This window comes from Kogia breviceps, chromosome 5 (assembly GCF_026419965.1).
Source record: "Kogia breviceps isolate mKogBre1 chromosome 5, mKogBre1 haplotype 1, whole genome shotgun sequence".
NCBI classification, from domain to species: Eukaryota; Metazoa; Chordata; class Mammalia; order Artiodactyla; family Physeteridae; genus Kogia; species Kogia breviceps.
This window is the reverse complement of record NC_081314.1, coordinates 4,314,079-4,335,725: the sequence shown is the minus strand read 5'-3', so window position 1 is coordinate 4,335,725 and position 21,647 is coordinate 4,314,079. Positions and strand designations below refer to the sequence as shown.

At 42.7% G+C, this 21,647-nt stretch overlaps 1 protein-coding gene across 2 annotated transcripts in view; it reads right to left on the bottom strand.

Annotated features, from left to right (window-relative positions):
• Positions 1-1,597, bottom strand: part of CLRN1 (clarin 1) — a 40,115-nt gene extending 38,518 nt beyond the window's left edge. For both annotated transcript variants that reach the window (XM_059064224.1, XM_059064223.1), the window contains exon 1: positions 1,345-1,597. In XM_059064224.1, the coding sequence (XP_058920207.1) occupies positions 1,345-1,597 (253 nt within the window). The remainder of the gene's footprint in view (positions 1-1,344) is intronic.
• Between the last annotated feature and the right edge of the window lie 20,050 nt (positions 1,598-21,647).

Genomic DNA, 21,647 nt, shown 5'->3' with positions numbered 1-21,647 from the left:
CCTCTCCCGTTGTGGAGCACAGGCTCCGGACGCGCAGGCTCAGCGGCCACGGCTCACGGGCCCAGCCGCTCCGCGGCACGTGGGATCTTCCCGGACCGGGGCACGAACCCGCGTCCCCCGCATCGGCAGGCGGACTCTCAACCACTGTGCCACCAGGGAAGCCCAGATGATAATTTCTTGAAAAGCTGAAGACTACTTCTTGGGGATTTTCTGGAGCCCTATGCAAATTCATGTCACTTAACAGCCTATGTGAGTTGAAGGTTGGTGTCCAATGACTGCTAAGAAATTGTCAGGAATGTTGCAGAAATATAAATAGGCCAGCACTGAAATTTAATTAGACACTGCATACGTTAATAATAAATTCAATTAATTTAGCCTTCTACCTATGCTAGAAAAAAAATACCCAGGCAAAACAAGAATTCATTTTAAATGCCTCAGTTGGTAACCTCCTTTCCTGAAGAGTGATTTATGCAGTAATTTCCTGGCTGTGTCTTCATAAGATTGTTCCAAACCAGCCCTTTTGAAATAATAATAATTTCTGAATGTGCACTAGGAGAGATATAACAAATGACTTTTCATTAATTTTCATTTAATGAGCTGCCTATTCACATGGTAATTTTTTAAAAAAAAATTTCTCTTCTTAAGATAAACAGGTTGTAAATACTACAGGTAACACATCCATTTCACAAATATCGGGCCAGGAAAATCTGATTCGAAGGTTAATCAGTGGCAAATTTTCTCTCCTAAATAGGCTTCTAATTCTTTCCCAGTTAGCACAGCATATCGTTTTAAATGTCTGTAGTCAAATGATCCAAACTGGGTAAGGAAAAAAAAAGAACAAGAATATTTTTCAACAGCAAAGCTCCTAGGAGGGAAAATAAGGATGTAGACAGGCAGCAAAGTTCTGTGCAAGGGGGAAAAGCAGCTAGAGTTGGTTAAGGAGCCCATGACACTGGTTCTTTTTTAAAGAACAAAACCAAGATCATCTCTTACAGCTTTCCTGTTGCACAAGTTCCTCCCTTTTAAAAAAGGAGCCCATAATTTCTTACATAAATATTAATATTTAAGAATTTTAATTGCTTGTCTTTTCAAAAAGTTTAATTCCCTGGCAACTCATGAACCATAAGTTGTCATAAGAAAAATAGCAAGAATGAAATAATAAAAACAAACTAATAAAAACTAGGAAGAAGAAACTGCCCAGAAGAGACCTAGGTATTTCAAATAGTTCATACCTGTTTAAAAGTTCCTGCAATAGAAAGGGCCAGGCTCTTAAAAATAATTTCTTGCAACACTTGGAAGAGTGTGCCTAAAGTATTAAATAATTCAAATGCAATAGTTACTTACATGAGAACCGAAAGGGCCTTGCTCCCAGCCCGCACTGCCTCACGCCCTCTCCATGGAAAAGCCCGTACTGCATCTCGCCCATGAACTTGTCCAGCTCCTGGCCCGAGGCATTGACGAGCAGAGCCCCAGTTTTGCAGAGGAAGGTGGCTTTGATCCACAAAGGTGTCCCCAGGGCTGCCACAGCCCCGAGGGCACACACAAAGCTTAACATCCCAGCCATGCAAAAAATGACTTTCTTCTGTTGGCTTGGCATGATGAGAAATGGCTCTTGTGAGGGTGAGGTTCAAAACCCAGACCTTTGTGACCGATGAGAAGTGACTGCCCCTTTGACTGCATTTATTATGGAAGGCGAACAGACAGAGCCCCGCTGAAAAGGCAACTTCACCATCGACGGCGTTTCTCACCGGGTTAAATGTCAGAATGCCAGGGTGAAGGTGGCTTCCTCACGCTTACTTGGTTTTTTTTCTCCTTTTCTGCTGCTGCTTCTAATTTGAAATCTTTGGACTAAGAATCTGTAAATTAAAACTCTTTCAAACTGCCTTCAAGTATCTCCTCTTGTGTCCCTTGGTAACAGAGGTCTAAGATAACAGATGGAGTCCTCCGTGTAACTTGATGAATGCCTCCCCTCTCCTCTACCTTTTGTCTGATTGGGTGAGTTGAAACTTTCAGAAACAGGCTTGGCTCCTATGGTAAATTTTCAGCAACTTGAGAAGTTCATTTATTGATGTGTTTTTATTTTTGTTTTTGCTTTTGGTGGGGAGAGAAGAGGAGTGTCATTAGAGGTAGGAAGAATATAGCACACACACACACACACACACATATATTGGCAATTAATTGATTTTGGAAAATGTTCATTGTAGCAGGATAAAATAATGGACTGAAGGGGATTCTGTGTGGATCTGAAGCACCGTAGACCAACCACCGGGGCTCCTAGCTCCTTTTCTCCCAGATCAGTGATTTAGAACCAGTGTGTCAATAGAGAGTTTGATTCCGTTTTTTCCTGGCACACAGAAATATGGAGAGGCAGGTGCAAATATCTAGATTTCTAAGTGTTCTCCTTGGGGCTTCCCTGGTGGCACAGTGGTCGAGAGTCCGCCTGCCGATGCAGGGGATACGGGTTCGTGCCCCGGTCCGGGAGGATCCCACGTGCCGCGGAGCGGCTGGGCCCGTGAGCCATGGCCGCTGAGCCTGCGCGTCCGGAGCCTGAGCTCCGCAACGGGAGAGGCCACGACAGTGAGAGGCCCGCGTACTGCAAAAAAAAATAAAAATTAAAAAAATTTTAATAAAAATAAGTGTTTTCCTTTAAAACATTTGGCCGCTTTGGGACAATGGCAAGGGAATGTGGTTCTGGATCTGAGAAATACCAGAATCTGGAAAGAAGACAAAGGCACTGTCATGGAAATAATGGATGGTGGTCAGACGGAAGGATCTGCGAATGCATCACTGAAAAGCACAGGTCCCAGCAGAGGTAATTGGTCAGAGAGACAAGAGACAGAGGTGTGAGCAAGACTAAATAGCAAAGTGAGTTTGGTTAAATTGTTGAGATCTGAAAACTAAAGGTCAGAATTCAGTGACCGCTTTTTAACTGCATTTCCAGTGAGATTCCTCTTTCTGCAAACAGATGTAGTACTCGTTTGTGTGTGTGTGTGTGTGTGTGTGTGTGTGTTTAATGAATGTCTATTTATGCCACATTATTGTGCTAGGCGCTGACCTACAAAGTGAACTTTTAGTAAGAACTTATGACATCTGGCACCTTGCTGAGTGTTTTACCTAAATTATGTAACTCTCACGATTAGTGTATAAAGTGACGAGGAAGAAGATCGCGATGATGTCCCCATTTCACAGATAAGGAAACTGAGGCTCAGAAAGAGCAAGCAACTTGCCCAGGAGACTAGTGGAGCTGGATTCGAATCCAGGCTTTCTGAGATTTATGTGCTATTCGTAGCAGCCCTTGACCTCGAAGAGATGACCAGCTCTTCTGTTTGGGTTGGGCTGGGCTGGGAGTAATGGCAGGGTAGCCCATCATCTATTATACATCTTGGGTGCCTGGAAAACACAGGCGTCTGCAAATAGAACTTTCCCAGTTGGTCAGAAGCACCTGTTTACGCTGGCTTCTAGTCTCTTGATCCACTTTTAAGCATGGCAGCTTGGAAGAAATTAATCTGTGAAGATTCCACACCACTGGCAGCATAAATGATACTTAGGTTAATAGCGCTTTGAGGGGGACTGTAGGGTATATACTCTTGGACTTCTTGGCACGGCTGCCCTCTTTTAGTAGTTGCCAGAGGCTGTCTTGTTGGAGACAGACAACTAAGTACAGAACCAATTCAGTCATGCCAATGTCCCTTCAGGGGAGGAGAGGGGAACCTAAACCGTGGCCACAGGACAGGGCACACACGAGATTCCGAAGAGTCACTCAAAACTAGGTTTACAATACAAGTAAGCCTATTTATTTCATGTAACTTGGCACACAGAATAAACAACTCATTTGGCTTCCCAGTGAATTCTCCACTGGATTTCGAATAATTGCCATCATTGTCCACTAGCAAAACAAGGGGGCACCAGTGCCCCTCGTAAGTGGTTACGTGAGGGTCATATGCCACGCCCATTCCAGAAACTCTAAGCTGTCTAAGGAGAGCTAAGTTAATTAAATCAACATATTCTGTAATTGGAGGAGACAGAACATTTCCAAGACTAGGAGCAGAAATCACCTACAACTTAATCAATACAATTAATACCTCTACAGAAAGGACATGGTAAGAGAGGGGTAGTTAGCATAGGATGGATGTTGGTTTAATGAACAAAACCCAGCCAAGTGTACATAAAGCTGTCCGAGAAGAAAAGCCCTGACTATGTGTATGGACAGCAGTTAGATCACATCAGTTCTTAAGTTTGCATCAGTCTATAGTGAAGCTTCCCCTGGTCTGTAGAAACATGAGAAAAATAAATACAGCGTAGTGAGTTCACCTTTCATTCTGAAATGTGTCTTTCCTAATTTTTGTTAAGATTTCCTTTCTTTAATGGAATAATAGTAGTTGAGTTTTTAACATCTCACTTGGCAAGCTAAAACATTGACAAAACTATATCTGTTCCCAGTTAAAAAAAAAAAAAAACTATTTGTCTATGACCTACAAATTATGGATCCCCGTGTGGAAACAATGAGGCCTAACACCTCATGGTGACCTGGCTGGTCTCTTTGCCCTAAGCCGGTGGTTCTCAGCTGCTCATTGCAATCACTTGAGGAGGTTTTTAAAACCTGCTCATGTCTGCGTTCTAATCCCTGAAATTCAGATGTGTTTGATTTTAGAGTATGGCCTTCATGGCGAACCACACCAGGTGATTTCGCCGTGCAGTCAAGGTTCGGAGCCAGGCTTCGGACCCCATTCTAAACCGCTGCCTTCTGATGACTGGCTGGGCTTTGCAGGTATCTCAGCGGTGGACTGTATCAGCCGTGGCCATCTGGTCACTTGAGAGGAGGAAGTTTCTCATTATAAATTAATCAACTGGCGCAACCACTTACAGCTCAGACTTTCCTGAATTCTGTTCAGCACCAGGAGCACCGTCTTGTGTCCTGATGAGGTCAGGTTTCAGCCTATCCAAGATGAAAGGCCAGGCCGTGGATCAGAGCTTTACCCCAAGTCACCACATGAGCATTAGCGGTGAAGGGTCCCCCTCGGGTCCTACGCCTGTCTCCCCTCCTCTCTGTGCAGCTCCCTTTCACATTTCAATGTCAGCCCCCCACAAGCTGCATAGTAGTGTGTGATCCGCCCTCTGAGAATGATATAATAGAATCTGGCAGTCCCCCTTCCTGACAGCCTTCTTTTGAAATGTCATCTGAAGTGTCTTGGATGACAGTGCCGACACCATTTTCCTTGCAGCCTCTCCGAGAATGTGAGTCATTAATATCAGCAAGTTTTCACCAAGTATTCTTTACTTCTCTCAATCTTAACAGCAATACATCTGGTGACATAAGAAAAGGGAACTAAGCCTTGCCACCCCCCCCACCCCCCCCAGTGACCCCTTTCCGGTGCTGGATGATGATATAATTCCCCAGTGTGACTGGAAACAATATCAAGAAAGGAGTACGACTGCAGACGGTGTTTTTACTTCCAATATAGTATTCGTGTCTCTTCTCACGCTGACTTGGCTTCATTGGTTTTCCCTTATGGTCATTCAAAAAAAAAAACGAAAAAGGCTCCAATCCAAAGGCATAGAGATTCTCACCTGATTTGCCTCCTGAGGGTAAGAGGTAGCATGGCACGGTGAGGTGCGGAGAGAGAGCTGGGGAGAAAGATGTGCTCCGGCCTGTGGCTCCAGGTCCGTCACTAAATTAAGAATTCTTTAATTTCTCTGGCATCTGTTTTAGTCATTTATGAAAAGAGTGGTCTTGCCTCTATGTATAGGCAGTTCTCAAATTATTTTTAACTGGAGGAACCATTTGCTCAACTGAACTCTCGGGTGTAATAAGAGATAAAAATCGAGCTTTTGTATTGGGAGAGGTGGGAACCCAGGAGCTCTGTCACTGGGCACCCCCCTCGCTCCTTATTCCCCAAGAGCCCCCATCCCAACCGTAAAGTCGGCTCCGAGAAGCACACTGGTAAGCATGGACCACATGATCGTTTAATTCCCTCCTAATTACAAAACATTTTTTCACAAGTTATAGTATGAAAATTTGTCCATTTGCTAGATTATTTCTCTCTCTTTGTTTGCTGTACTAACCTGTTATGTATTATAGAACATTGCGCGGCTGAGAAACACCGGATGGTTGATTATTCCAATGATTATTTTTTAGAGTATTTGGTGAGTGTTTCTGGGTCTTGTCTGATTTGTCACTAGGAAGAGTGATTTCGATTTTCTTCCAAATGGGTCATTATACTCCAAGGCGTCTCTAAGAGAGATTCAACAAGGGTTTATCAAGCTGCCTATTCTAAGACAAGAGGCCTTTGTGAATCTGTCCCATTTTTCTCATCTTTGAAGCAAAATCTGGCAAATTTGATTGACGTTCCTTGACTAAGTCAAGTTGCTGGTGATCCTGAAGTAGCATTGTCATTCTCTAATGACTGTAAGGGGGAAAGAAACCACTCCGCAGAAAGGATTGATTGATTTACTAGGGGGAAAATTACCACATGTGCTAGACCTTGATTGCAGCTAATATTTGGAGAGCTAATTGCTTGAACTAGAGGATTAAAAGGGTTGAGGGAAGGAAGAAAAAGAAAACAAAGTTCTCTTAGAATACAGATGAAGCCTCTGTGGATTTGGACTGGAGGGAGAATTCAGTGTGGGGGTTTTCAGGGTTGGTGACGATTGTGGGATAAGTATAAGAGTTGGGCTTCTTACACAGAACAGCCAGAGAGCCGGAGTGGAGGAAGGTTGCCACCTGCGTCAGATAAGATGTGTGATACCCCTGATATTTCTGGGTTTCTTGTTGGTCTCTCATTACAAGGACAGGTTGATTCTTAAACCTCAACCCAGCAGGATACCCACGCTATTACAGAAGGAAGACACAGTCTGAGATACCTCCTTTAATAAGAGTAGATGAACCAGATTCCAGTACAGGGAAATAGTAATAATTTTCCTCGTTGATATAACCCAGGGTAGGTGTGTTGAGATGGTAAACTTTGGAGTAGTTTGAATCTGTCATTACCAACTATTATTATTGTATAAACGTTTTCCTTTGTGTGGGTGTGTGACACTTAAAATACTGACAATTTCCTTGATGATTTGCATCAAAATAATATTAACAAAATATTAACAAAAATGTAATACATAGCGGGGCTTACTCTGTTTCAGCTGTTATTCTACGTGATTAACTCATTTCCTTTCAGACACACTGGGGCAATTGTTAGATTTCCTACCCCTTCTCTGGTTAAGATGTTCCAAGTAGTAGGCTAGCTTAACTTTCAGTCAGGCAGATCACAAAGTCTTCTAAAATATTCTCAACTTGGAGAATTGAATGATAGTACAATTAGGTGGATTTATATCTTGTCAGATCCGTAGAAATAAGGAGTGTTGACTTATGGAGCTATGCTAGCTAGAGTGAGCTTTAGACTAACTCTAAATTTTATTTTTGTTGTTGTATATTTTATTTCTACATTTGTTAAACTCCATAATACACTATTATTTACATTATTTTGCTTAAAGCAGAAATCATAAACATCACTTATTAAAAATGAGTGATTTTTAATATTTTCCACATATTTACCATATTCTTTTAAAATGTTTTTATTTTTATTGAAGTATAGTTGATTAACAATGTTGTGTTAATTCTAAATTTTAGACATTAAAAAAATTTTGAATTTTATATTGGAGTGTCATTGATTAACAGTGCTGTGTTAGTTTCAGGTGTACAGTAAAGTGATTCAGCTATATATATACACGTATCTACACTTTTTCAAATTCTTTTCCTACTTAGGTTATTACAGAGTATTGAGCAGAGTTCCCTGTACTATACAGTAGGTCCTTTTAAATATAGCAGTGTGTACGTAGACATACATTTTTATTAGTGACTTACTGAAAAACATAGACTAGTCTCTCATTCAAAATGTTAGCTTCATATCAAACCTTTATCTGAGCACTGACTACGGGAGAGAGAGCTAAAAATAATAGATGACCAAATGGAGACTCGATGTTGTCTTAAGAGTTTCTAAGGATGGGACCAAAGCAACAAGATATCTTCAGGTTTGAAAACGTGAATTGCCTGGGGCAATCTGGGTTGGCAGGGCTTCACGGGAAAAGACAATTAACCAGACAGTGAGCCCCTCGGCCCCTCAGCGCACGGTGTGAAATGACTACCGCAGGTGCTACTAGAGTGCAACACATGTGCCTTTGGGGTGTCTGCCCAGCCCCCAGCCCTTTCTTTGAGAAATTCCTTCAATACACACAGATATCAACTCTGTGGCTACCACATTTGTACCGTGGGACCCACCCTTTCTCGCCTACAGTGATTAGGAACAGACATCCGGACCAGTCAGAATCCGTCTCCTGGAAATTTGGAGGTGAATTGAGAGGCACAAGGTCAAAGCTTTGGAGGCCAGTCTGCAGAAAGAAAGAAGCAGTCTTGCCCCACAAAGAGGGCCTTGAGTCGTCCTCTGCTGCTCTAGCTGGTCGCGCCATTTATCCGCGAGCTGTCACCCTTCTTCCTGGAAGTCAAATGTAGGTCTCCGCTGCCAGAGTTTTCTTAAGTCTTTTACCTGTCTGTGTGCTGTCCCGGGAAGCGCTGATGTCAGCCCTTCCCACCGTCTGGTACTTGGTTTGTTGCACCAGGTGGAGCTGGCTGGGAGGGTCACCTGAGTGAAGGGTGTGTGGTGTCAGCCTTGGACCCCATGGGCAGTGCGTGAGCGCGTGTGTGTCAGTGGCCGTCAGAGAGCCCCCGTGGCCCGCCCTGCCTTAGCTCATGGGAACTTCTGCTCAGGCTGCTCTCGACTGGTCCCTGCTTCATCAAGCAGGAGCGCTTCCCTTTCATGCTGTCCCTACCCCCATAGGTGTCCCGGACCCCACCCCCCAGTCCTGGAGGAACCACAAGAGTGCGGGGTTGCTGAGCTTCCTGGGATCGATTTCACGGAGAACAACAGAAGAGAGTGGGTGGGGCTGAACTGAGTTCTGGGGGGCACGCCCAGGCACCCCTGCTGCAGCTCTGTAGCTGCCAGCGCGCTGGCCGCCCTTCAGCGCGGGCGGGGCCTCACTAGCTGGTCCCGAGACAGATTGTATAACAGTGCCGTTGGGGTCAGCCAGAGAAAGACGAACATCGTATGCTATCACTTATATGTGGAATCTAAGAAAATGATACAGATGAACTTATTTACAAAACGGAAAGAGGCTCGCAAAAAAAGACATAGAAAACAAACTTATGGTCACCAAAGGGGATAGTGGGGAGGAGTGGAGGGGGAGAGAGAAATTAGGAGTCTGGAATTAACATATACACACTCCTGCGTATAAATAGATAAACAACAAAGACCTACTGTACAGCACAGGGAACTATACTCAATATCTTGTAATAACCTATCATGGAAACGAATCTGAAAAAGAGTACATATATATGTATGCGTGCGGGTGTATACATCTATAGCTGTATCTATATATCTGAACCACTTGGCTGTACACATGAAACTAACACAACATTGTAAATTAACTGTACTTAAATTTTTAAAATGGTTACTAAAAAAAGCCCCCCAAAACAGTGCAGTTAGGTATGGTGATCTGGGACTTGACATGCACTCCCAGCCCTAGCTCAAACTCAGTTTCCCTCTACACTCTCTTCTGAATACTGGGCCCCTTCCTCTTCTTCGCCTTCCCAGACTGCAGTATCCTTTAGCAAATCTGCAAGCAACAAGGCATGCCCCACTCAGATCTGATTCTTTCCACCCACCCTCAGGGCGGATCACACATGAATTAATCTTCACGTATCTTTCCTTCTACCATAACCATTCTCTCCCCGCCTCTCTACCCCTCTCTTCCTCAGCTTAATTAGAAAAATAAATATTTTGTTCACCCGTGAGAAGATCTTGCCCAAGTGCATATTTATTCACCTTTGTAAAACAATACTGTCCTCTTGGGTGGTAAAACATAAGCTAGTCACTAGGACCTCAAAGTGTTAAAAACCTGGTGGCCAAGACAGCTTCATTAAGCTCTTGTAAAGCAAGGCAAAACTTCTCGGTTAAGAGGCCCTTACCAGGAAATTCAGATCGAAATGAACGTGAGATCTTTATTAATTATCTGACTTCTCTGTGCATAGTCCTTATTTGAAAAAATAATAAAAGCAAACTGTAGACAAAGCAACCTAGTAAGGCTACAAATGCCTTATCTTTAAAGGCTCTTTCCAAGATGAGCGCCCATGGATGGATAAAGGGGTGGTGAGTGCTAGGAAACCCAAGCTGGTCTGGGAAGAGCCTCTGGAATTACCATACTTAGGAGCCAAAACTCTTTGACTCATCACGTGCTGAAAATGACCAGCAAGTCAGATCAGACATGACGCTGTGTCTTTAAATGATGTCAAAGCCCTGGGCACTGAGCTGTGGGCACTACAGAGAATAGATATAAATTCAGTGAACCTGGGATGCTTATAAAAGAGAACCACACTTCACTCTGTGCCTTCACTTCTGTTGGAATGAAAGCTAGGCTAGCCAATGACTTTTTCATATCAATGATGACACAGGAAATGTTTTATCATTATGAAAAAGATTACTTTAACAAAGATATTTTAAAAGGAGAACCATATCCTATTAAAAATTAATTAGAAATGTATTATAGATCTAAATATGAGGCCTAAACTATAAAGCTTCTAGGACAAAATCTTTGTAACCTTAATTAGGTAAAGATTTCTTAGACAAAAAGAATATGAACCATAAAATTAAAAAATTGATAAAAGTGTCTACTCTTTGAAAGACACTGTAAAAAAAAAAATGAAAAGGTAAGTCACAGACTGGGAGAAAATATATGAAAAATATGTACCTGCTAAAGAACTTGTATATAGAATATATAAAGAACTCTCAACAATAGGAAAATAAACATCCTAAGGAAAGAGAGTGGGAAAAATATTTTAACAGACATTTCACCAAAGAAGAGATGTGAGTGGCAAATAAGCCCTTGAAAAGATGCTCCATTATCATTGGTCAAAATAAAACCACAATGGGATACTGTAATCTACTTATAAAATGATTAAAACAAGATAAAATAAAACATACAAACAAAAACAACAACAAAAAACCTGCCAACACCAAGTCCTGGCAAAGATGCAGAGCAAATGGAACTCTAATGCATGTTGGTGGGAAGGCAAAATGGCACAGCTGCTTTGGGAAAAAGTTTAGTAGTTCCTTGAGAAATTAAACATACACTTTCAATATGACCCAGTAATCTACTCTAGATATTTACCAAAGAGAAATGAAAGCATATGGCCACATAAAAACCTGTACTCCCATGTTTATAGTGGTTTAATTCATAATTGCCCCCAAATGGAAACAACCTAAATGTCCACCAACTGTGAATGGATAGGATAGACTGTGGTACATCTACACAATGAAATACCACTCAGGAGCAAAGAGGAACAGACGACCGACACACACACCAAAATGGATAAATCTCAGATGTTTTTTGCCAAGTGAAAGAAGTCAGACTCAGTTGTATGATTTCACTTATACGATGTCTGGAAAGGGCAAATCTATTGGGAGAAAAATTACATCAGTGATTTGCCAGGAGCTGGAGCTGGCAGGTATTGGCTATTAAAAGGCAGAAGGGAAATCTGGGTGATGATTATGGTGGGGTTACATACCTGAAAACATTTGTCAAAATTTCTAGAACTGCACACCTAATTCTCCTTTTTAGGGAGAATTCTACTATATTGAAATTATATCCCCCAAAAGGGAAAAAAATGAAAATATCTTGAAATGCCACCACTCGGCATATAGCTCTCCGTATATTTCCTTGTGCGAGAAGTTAAACATGGGACTTCCCTGGTGGCGCAGTGGTTAAGAATCCGCCTGCCAATGCAGGGGACACAGGTTCGAGCCCTGGTCCGGGAAGATCCCACATGCCGCGGAGCGGCTAAGCCCGTGCGCCATGGCTGCTGAACCTGCACTCTAGAGCCCGCGAGCCACAACTACTGAGCCCAAGAGCCACAGCTACTGAAGCCCGTGTGCCTAGAGCTCATGCTCTGCAACAAGAGAAGCCACCGCAGTGAGAAGCCCGCGCACGGCAATGAAGACCTAACACAGCCTAAATAAATAAATAAATTTTTAAAAAGTTAAACATGAATTAACCTTTTTCTTAGAATAGAAAAACAGGATATACTTGTCAACTCAATATTTTGTTTAACAGGAAACATTGCTTCTAAAGGAATTATAATTCTAGAAATACTTCTTTCAAAATTTGTTCTATAAACCTTCAATGTGTTTTAGAAGTGGCATAGTCAGGAGACCTGGGTTCAACTAAAGGTCTTGACACTATCTTAAAGTTAGCAATGTGCCTTCAGTTGTTGGGAGAGGGAGGTTTTGGCCTTTAAACCTGATATGTTGCATTCCTGATACAAAGACGTTCCTGCAACAGAGATGGACACAAAAAGATGATGACACCCTGATCCTTTAACCACGAGACTCACTGAGCTCCACTGTTCTGACCCTAGTTGTCTGCTCCCAGAGGGTACTCTGCCTTTACCCGTGGATTCCTCTCCTGGGAGGAAGGTGCTGTCCAGAGCAGATAAGTGGCCAGTCCCTTTGGGAGTTCTGGTTCGTGCCTTAAATAAGGAACCTGTGTTCTGGTTTATTCTTCAGTCTCTTGTGACCTTTGTTAGCGGGAGTCTACCCCCAAGGAGAGAACCATTCTCGGAGCCCTAGCAGAATCAAGTTAATGCGTCTGAAATGCTGAGTGCCAGACTCTGCAACGTGGTGCCCTGGTGAACCAACACATCTAAACCACCCTCTTTCCAACTTATTTTCTTTCCCCTTCTCTCCTTCCTCCCTCCCTCCTTTCCTTCCTCCTTCCTTTCTCCTTTCCTTCCTTCTGTCTATCTGTCTGTCTCAGTCTACGATCTCTGTCTGTCTTAGCGTCCCAGCTGGAAATTTTGGCTCACTCAAATGTGGTAATCTGAGCAGGAGAGTTTACTAAAGGGACAATTTACAAAGGTGTGGGCAGAGTTTAGAGAACTCACAAGGGATGATGTCATCCTCTATGAGAAGTGAAGGGGACTGGAGAGGGCCCAGTTCTCAGAATCTATAGATAAAGAAGGCTGTGGGGAGAGAGCCACCTGACAGCAACTGTGCCCTTCTGTCAACTTCTGGAGTCCACCGTGACCCCACAGGGAGCAAGATGACCTGACTTCCTTTTCCTCTCCTCTGAGCTGCTACTGGTTCTCCCATTGGCCAAACCTAACTGGAAACCAAAAGTCAGTCTCTCGGGGCATCGGGCATGGTGGAGAAGAGTGGAAAATTGATATGTAGGGGAAATGGCTATGAAGGGGGAAATGTAAGAAATCTTGCTGACTGTAAATATCTATCTATCTATCCAACCAACCACCATCCATCCATCCATCCATCCATCCTTCTATTATCTATCTATCTAACTGAAGTAGTAATGTATACACGCGGTTTACAAAATTTAAAAATGATAAAAATGTAAACAGTGAAAACTAAGTCGTCTTCTATCCTTGACCTTCAGTTTCCCAAGCTCTCTCCCCCGAGGGGATGTCTTGTGAAACTTTCCTGTTATATTCACTGACCATCTTAGCACAGATGTAAATACATCCTCTCTCCACCACCTGCTTTCTAAACAATTGATAATGTACCACTCAGACTCTTCTACATCTGGCTTTTTCATTTAATAAAATGTCTTTGCGAACATTCTGATGGGAACATATATATGATTGTTTTGCTTGTTTGGTCTGATTGTTTTGACAGCAACAAATTCAACTTTTCCTAACTCCGGGGTGGGATCTCACTGATGAAGTGTGCACCCTGACCATGCATGTATCCACAGCTTCCCACTGCAACGTCCCAGGATATACACACCCTCTCCCTAATTTGAGATCTGGAAGCGGTTCTCTTCTGCATCCACGTTGAATGCCCTATCCTGGCAACCTGTAGTCCAAGACGCAAAAGGGTAATGTTGCTGAGTTTGGACTCTCTGTGTGCCAAGGGTGGAACCAAGTGCTTTAAGTTCCATTTTATTACTGTTACCAGCCTGGGCAATTTACTCTCAGCTGTGAAGCAGCCCCAAATACCTGATTGGGACAGGGTTCCGTGCACAAATGCTTTTGAAACCATTTTAATGTTTTGTCACCCCAAAACAATACCCTGATTAAGCAGCCCTCAAGTCTATAATACCCAATACTAGGAGTCAGGAATGGTCATATGTCTAAAAGGGGGGATAATAATGGATTGCAAGGATGAATAGAATAATGATACAAACACCTTAAAGTAGTGCCTGGCACCTAATAAATGCGCAGTGAATGTTACCTATTCTTTATCCTAGTAACAGATATTATTATATTATAACATATTATAATTACCTCCTGAACTGGGGAGGTGCCTCACTGGAAACAACTAAAATCATAAGCACATTTGAAAAAAACCAAGGGACCAAGAATTAACACTTGCTACGTATTAGTTTCTATTCTTACATCAGGTTAAAAATAGTAAACATAAGACTTAAGTTTTTCTTGCCCAATGCCCCAATATGCTTAGTTACCATTCTAATATAACTGTTGTTACAGGTTCTCTCTGAAACGTAACTTTAGAAAGATTTAGAGTTCTTAAATGGGGCTATTTGGTTCCATTTTAGTTCTTGATAGCGGCTCCCAACCAGTGAATTCCCTATAGGGACATGCACAATTTAGTGTGTGCAATATGATTTATTTTAGCTCCATAAAAAAGGTAGACTTTGTTTTTCCTCTGAAAATTTGAGCAACTTTTATGTAGTGTGTGTGTTTGTGTGTGTGTGTGTGGAGAGAGAGAGAGAGAGAGAGGGAGAGATACAGAGAGAGAGAAATCCCATTTAACTGCAGTTGCATATGCCATCAAAATCATCTCTTCACATCCTTATGACATTTACCTTACTTTTAATTTGTAGAAGTAATATTACCTCGGTCACAGCGGAAAGAAAAATGTCCAAAGCTAATTCTCCAATTGAAAGCTGATGTACCTACAAACAATTCTGCTGGCATTTCCAGGGCATTGAATACCAAAGAGAATATATTTTTATATTTAATTTTTGGAGATGAATATACCTATATTATAGGAGCATTGTTAATAACGAAGGTTTATGAATTGCATTACTGGTGCATTATACCTGGGCATCGTGTGACAGTTTTTTAGTCCTCGGAATGACTGTGCTGTAACCCGGGGTAAATCTGCGTCATAGCCCCAAATAAACTCTCAGCGATGTGGTTCCCAAAGTGTCATCTCTGACACCGCCCGCTTTCCTGAAACTTTGCCCAACACTGGGATGTGCACAGCTGATGGCAAACATTCTCTCCAGAAACTTCAACAATTTAGCAAGATGTCTTTGTAGCAGAATCGTTCTTTGTGTTTAAAAAATTATCTTGAGTTCAGCATGGGCATAGAAAGACATCTGAAGGAATACGCGAAGGTAGCACTAACAATGGTTCTGCCTTTGGGAGTGTGGCACTGGAGGTGAGGCAGGAAGACGAGAAGGGAGCTGTTACTTGCTGTTTCTTCCGGGTCTGCCTGGTTGAATTGTTTACAGCCTGCGTGTACTAATGCAGAAAAGAAGCCTGAGGCCTTACCATCTGCTCCATCTCCCAGCCCAGAAACCAGGAGGCAGACTTGCCTTTCTCCCTTTTGCCCCCCACCCCCGATATACTCAGTAACCAAGCCCTGTGAGTTTACTTCCTATGTATCTCTCAGTGCACCCCTCCCCCCATCTCTGTAGCCCTCGTGAGAGCTCGTGAGCTCTCGTCTGACTAAGGCAATGGCCTCTGAACCCGACCCCCTGTAACTTCATCCATTTTCTTCCCAGCTCCCTCAGAAGCCTCCCCACCTCACCCCAAACCGAAGAGCAAATCTAACCGGGTCACTTCCGTGCTCAAAATCCCCCGCTCAGCACACCTACCCAGCTCTAACGGCTTCTTCAAGGACGAATTTTCTTATTGAAGTGTAGTTAATTTACAATGTTGTGTTAGTTTCAAGTGTATAGCAAGTGATTCTTTTTCAGATTCTTTTCCATTAGAGGTCATTACAAGATATTGAGGATTGTTCCCTGTGCTATACAGTAGATCCTTGTTGTTTACCTGTTTTATATATAATAGTGTGTATATGTTAATTCAAGACTTGTATCTGTTTCCAGTTGCAAATGTGACCAAGAACACCCATGGCCCCCCCAAAAGAGTTAATTCTCAGCCTGGTGTAAGAATTCTCACCACCCTGTCTGCCCGTATTCCAGGCCTCACTTTTAGCAGCAAGACCCCTGCATCTCCCCAAATACTTCCCCTGCTATCTCCCACCCTGTCTCCTGGCCTCTGTGGTTCCCTCTCTGGATGGCCCTTCCCTGGCTTGGCTTCATTTGAAAGTTCCTCCTCCTCCTCCCCTGTGAAGTTTTCCGGTACCTGCAGGCAGAGCTGGCTTCTCCCTTTCGAAGTGGCTGATCAGTGCATCATCATACTTTATGGCAATGATTTCACACTTTTCCCCCAACGCTATTGTTTCTTTGAGGACAAAGAGCTTATTTATTTTGCTTATATATTTACATTTTAAATTGTGGCACCCCCAACATTTTCCATGTGCAGTGAATGCACATTTTCTGTAGAATGTTTATGCTGAATGAATGAATGCAAAGAGCACAGACTAGGAAGTACCAGCTTTGTGATCTCGTCTTATTTCTGATATTCGGGCTGGATCTCATTTTTCTTGTATTTTTAATGGCACATTGGACACTCCTGTTTTCTGTGATTCTAAAATAATTTTTTTCAGTTCACAGTTTCATTAGATTCCAGGTTGTGAATCCTGGGGGGCCTCAGAGGAACCCTGGAGGCCAGCTCCACTCTGGAGGCTCTAATTTTTTGCTCTGTAGTTTGCTTCAAAAAGTAACTGTGCCACTTTGAACAAGTTGCTTAACATCTCTGTGCCTTAATTTCCTCAGCTGCGATATGTGATTCGTAAGGTGGTTGCCTCGGGGAGTGCTGGTGAGGATTAGACCAGGTAACCCACGTAAAGTTCTAGAACAATGCCTAGCATACGGAACGTGTAATAAGTGTTCAATGAGTATCAACGATGCTGAGGTTTCCTTGATGTTTTTGAGGGCACTTTGCACTTTTCTGCATAGGAGGAGAGTAAACTGAGCGTACTGTGAATCTCTGTATTCTATAATGATTAATAAAGTACTGTATCACTGAGTTACATGATCAGTACAGAGCTAAATAGGCATAGACAAATTCATTTGTCTGCAGTGAATTGGGCTTCAAAGATGGTACAGTGAGCCAAGACAGTTTAAAAATTTAAATAATTAACTACTCTCATGTTAAAACATTCCATCACTAGAAATGTTATTCGTTATTGGGATATTTTGTCCCCTTTTGAAATGTAGATATTCTAACAGGTAGGAACGTACGAGTCATGTAAACCTTAGTGTGAATGAATTAATTGCATCTTTCCCTGAGAGCAGTGTTGATGGGTAGAATAGATGACTGCTGGGAGGAAGGGAAGGGTAATCTGCAAGAATCAGTCAGATATGATGGGTGTGGGGGCTCTGGCGATTCTTGAAAGGTTGGCAAGCTGGGCTACCTTTTCGAATTGCAGACTGGCCCCAACCAGTGGTCAAGTTCTGTTCAAGGGCAGCATTATTCTAATCGTTGAAAGCTCATGCCCGGGACTGCTGGCCTCGGTTCTGGCTGCCTGGTCACCCACTCTTTGACGGCTATCTTGTTTTCTAAATCAGTGAGGATCTTGGTTGCAAGTGACAGAAATGCCAACCGAAAACTATTTTATTTTTATTTTTTAATTTATTTTTGGCTGCACAGCTTATGGGATCTTAGTTCCCCGACCAGGGATTGAACCCGGGCCCTAGGAAGTGAGAGCATGGAGTCCTAACCACTGGACCAACAGGGAATTCCCTGAAAACTTGTTTAAGCAGAAATGGAACTGTTTGGGCTCATATAACTGAAAAGATCAGGAGTAGTGATGCCTTCAGGGCGCAGAAGAAATCATCCAGGCTCAATATCACTCCATCTCTTATCTCAGCCTTTTACTGTGTTGACATCCATCTCTGGTTTCATGGCTTGATGGTGACAACAGATTTAGTCTCTATATCCCCGCAGGTTCAAGGCACATGGGACTAGAGCTTGCTTTTGTTTCAGAAATCTCAATAAAATTCTCCTTGTGTCTCATGGGCTCTGAAGGGGCAATGAACCCATCTCTGAAGAAATTACTGAGGCTGCGGAAAATACAAGCACAAATAAATGGAAAGACATCGTGTTCATGGATTGGAAGACTTAATATTATTAAGATGTCCATACTACTCAAAATAATCTACAGATTTCATGTAATTCCTATCAAAATCCCAGTGACAGTTTTTTTCAGAAACAGAAAAATTCATCCTAAACCTTACATAAAATCTCAAGTGATCCCAAATAGCCCAAACAATCTGAAAAAGAAGAACAAAGTTGGAGGACTCACACTCCTGATCTCAAAACATATTATGAAGCTACAGTGATCCAAACATTGTGAAACTGGCATAATGGCAGACATATAGACCAGTGGAATAGAATAGAGAGCCCAGAAATGAACCCTTACCTATATGGTCACATGATCTTCAACAAAAGTACAAAGACCACTGGATGGACAAAGGAAAGTCTCTTCAACAAATGGTGTTGAGGGACTTCCCTGGTGGCACAGTGGTTGAGAATCCGCCTGCCAATGCAGGGGACACGGGTTTGAGCCCTGGTCCGGGAAGATTCCACGTGCCACGGAGCAACTAAGCCCGTGTGCCACAACTACTGAGCCTGCACTCTATAGCCCATGAGCCACAACTACTGAAGCCCGAGCACCTAGAGCCCGTGCTCCGCAACAAGAGAAGCCACCGCAATGAGAAGTTCGCGCACCCCAATGAAGAGTAGCCCCCTCTCGCCACAACTTGTTCTCACGACAAGAGAAAAGCTCGCAGCAACGAAGACCCAACACAGCCAAAAAAAAAAAAAAAAAGGTGTTGGGAAAATTGGATAACCATATGCAAAAAAAAAAAAAAAAAAAAAAATGAGGTTAGACCCTTCCCACATATAAAAGTCAACACTAAATACAGTAAAGACCTAAATGTAAGAACCCAAACTATAAACCTCCTAGAAGAAAACATAGGGGAAAACCTTAATGACATTGGATTTGACGGTGGTGTCTTGGATATGACATCAAAAGCACAGACAACAAAAGCAAAAATAGACAAATGGGAATACGTCAAACTTAAAACTTCTGTGCATCAAAGGACGCAGTCAACAGAGTGAAAAGCAATCTATGGAATGGAAGAAGATATTTGCAAATCACAATATCTGATAAGGGATTGATATCCAGAATATATAATGAACTCCTACAACTCGAAAACAACAGAAACTTAAATAACCTGATTAAAAATTGGCTAAAGGACTTGAATAGATATTTCTCCAAAGATGATATATAGATGGCCAACAGGCATATGAAAAGATGCTCAACATCACTAATTATCAGAGAAATTCATATCAAAATCACAGTAAGCTATCACCGTCATTCCTCACACCCATTAAGATGGCTATTACAAAAAACACCCCACAAAAGAGCAAATGCTGGCAAGGATGTGAAGAAATTAGAACCCTTGTACACCATTGATAAGAATGTAAAATTGTGCAGACATCATGGAAAACAGTATGGAGGTTTCTCAAAAACTTAAAAATAGAACTATCATATGGTCCAGCAATCCTACTTCTGGATGTGTATCCAAAAGAATCCAAAGCAGGGTCTTGAAGAGATATTTCCACACTCGTGTTTATAAGCAGCATTATTCACAATAGCCAAGAGGTGGAAGCAAGCCAAATATCCATCAAAAGACAAATGGATAAACAAGATGTAGTACAAACATACAAAGGACTATTATTCAGCCTTTAAAAAAAGGTGGGGGGGAAACTAGTCACTTGCTACAACATGGATGAAACTGGAGGCCATTATACTAAGTGAAATATGCCAGTCACAAAAGGACAAATACTGCATGATTCCACTTAAATGAAATATCTAGAGTAGTCAGATTCACAGACAGAAAGTGGTGTGGTGGTTACCAGGGTCTGGAGAGAGGGGGAAGAAGAGGAGTTGATGTTCAGTGGGGTTAGAGTTCAGAGCCGCAAGATAAAAAAAGAACTGGTGATCTCTTTCACAGCACTAATGAATGTATACACTTTAAAATGGTTATGCTGGAAATGCTATGTGGATTTTTTTTTTTACCACAATTAAAAAATATATATATCATCCTAAGTCCCAACCAGATGAATTAAATCGGATGAAATGGGGCTAGGACTTCGATATTATTTAAAAGTTCCCTGGATGATTCCAGGGTACAATCAGGTTTGCAAGTAGCTGCCCTAATCTCTAATCCGGAATCCAATCTGTCTATGCAGTTCTTCCTCCTCAGCCAATTCCTGCACGGGGGAGCCCTTTCCCCTTTCACACAGAGCGGTATGGAATCTGAAGTTATTGTGCTCCTTCCTTCCGAGCTGGGTTGGGGTGCAGATTCTGTATGAGCCTCCACGTCATCCCAAATAGGTGAGAAGCAGGACATCAGTTAACTCAAGGTTTCTAGGCACAACCGTTTGTGTAACTTGTAGGCAAACAAAAATGGGAGATGCCTTAGCGCGTAGCTCAGGGTCTGGGCCCAAGCAGAGCCAAGCCTCTCTTGAAGGGTAGTTAGCAGAACAAAGAGGGCAGGCAGAGAGGAAAGAGACCCTAGGAGCCCAGGGTGCCGTCCAAGGAATGAAAAGTCACGGTGGGTACCAGGAGGACGGGGCCCCTCCTCCCCCAGCATCGTATGGTTGGGATAAGGACAGAGAGAAAGTCCCAGAAACCAGAAACAGACTGTTGAAAGAAGGGAGAAGGGGGAAGCTCTCATTCTTTTTTTGTCTACAACGGGACCTATTTAATTTGTTTTTAAATAAAATCTGCCAGGGTAGGGGCTTCCCTGGTGGCGCAGTGGTTGAGAGTCCACCTGCCGATGCAGGGGATACGGGTTCGTGCCCCGGTCCGGGAGGATCCCACGTGCCGCGGAGCGGCTGGGCCCGTGAGCCATGGCCGCTGCGCCTGCGCGTCCGGAGCCTGTACTCCGCAACGGTAGAGGCCGCAGCGCTGAGGCCCGCATACCGGAAAAAAAAAAAAAAAAAAAAAAAAAAATCTGCCAGGGTAGAGGGTGGGGTTGGGGGGGAGGGGAACATCATTCTTTACTAGGAGGAGAGTCAGGAGCAGGTAGTGGGGTTTTTATGCAGGGAACAGTAATCAATATTCAAAATCTTCCTTCTTAATACACCGATGAATTGAATTCAGGCTTTAGCATAATTTAATTAAATGGACTATTGTTTTTCTTTCTCGCTGGTTTTAGTATGAGGTGAGCAGGATTAGGTTCTAATTGAAGCAGATATATCTGCCTCAAAGCCAGGGAGGCCTGGATAAACAGACTGAGAAGGCTTTTATGTAAATTTCATATTCAGAAGGGTGTGGGTGCACAGATGGATACATGTTACCTCCTTGGTTTCCAGTTTTAGAAAGCAGGGGGAAAATGTTGGGTGAGTCAAAATTTTTTTAAATTACAGTTGGGTTTCTTCATAAAACATATTAGCTAGGTGGTGTTGGAACAGGACTATG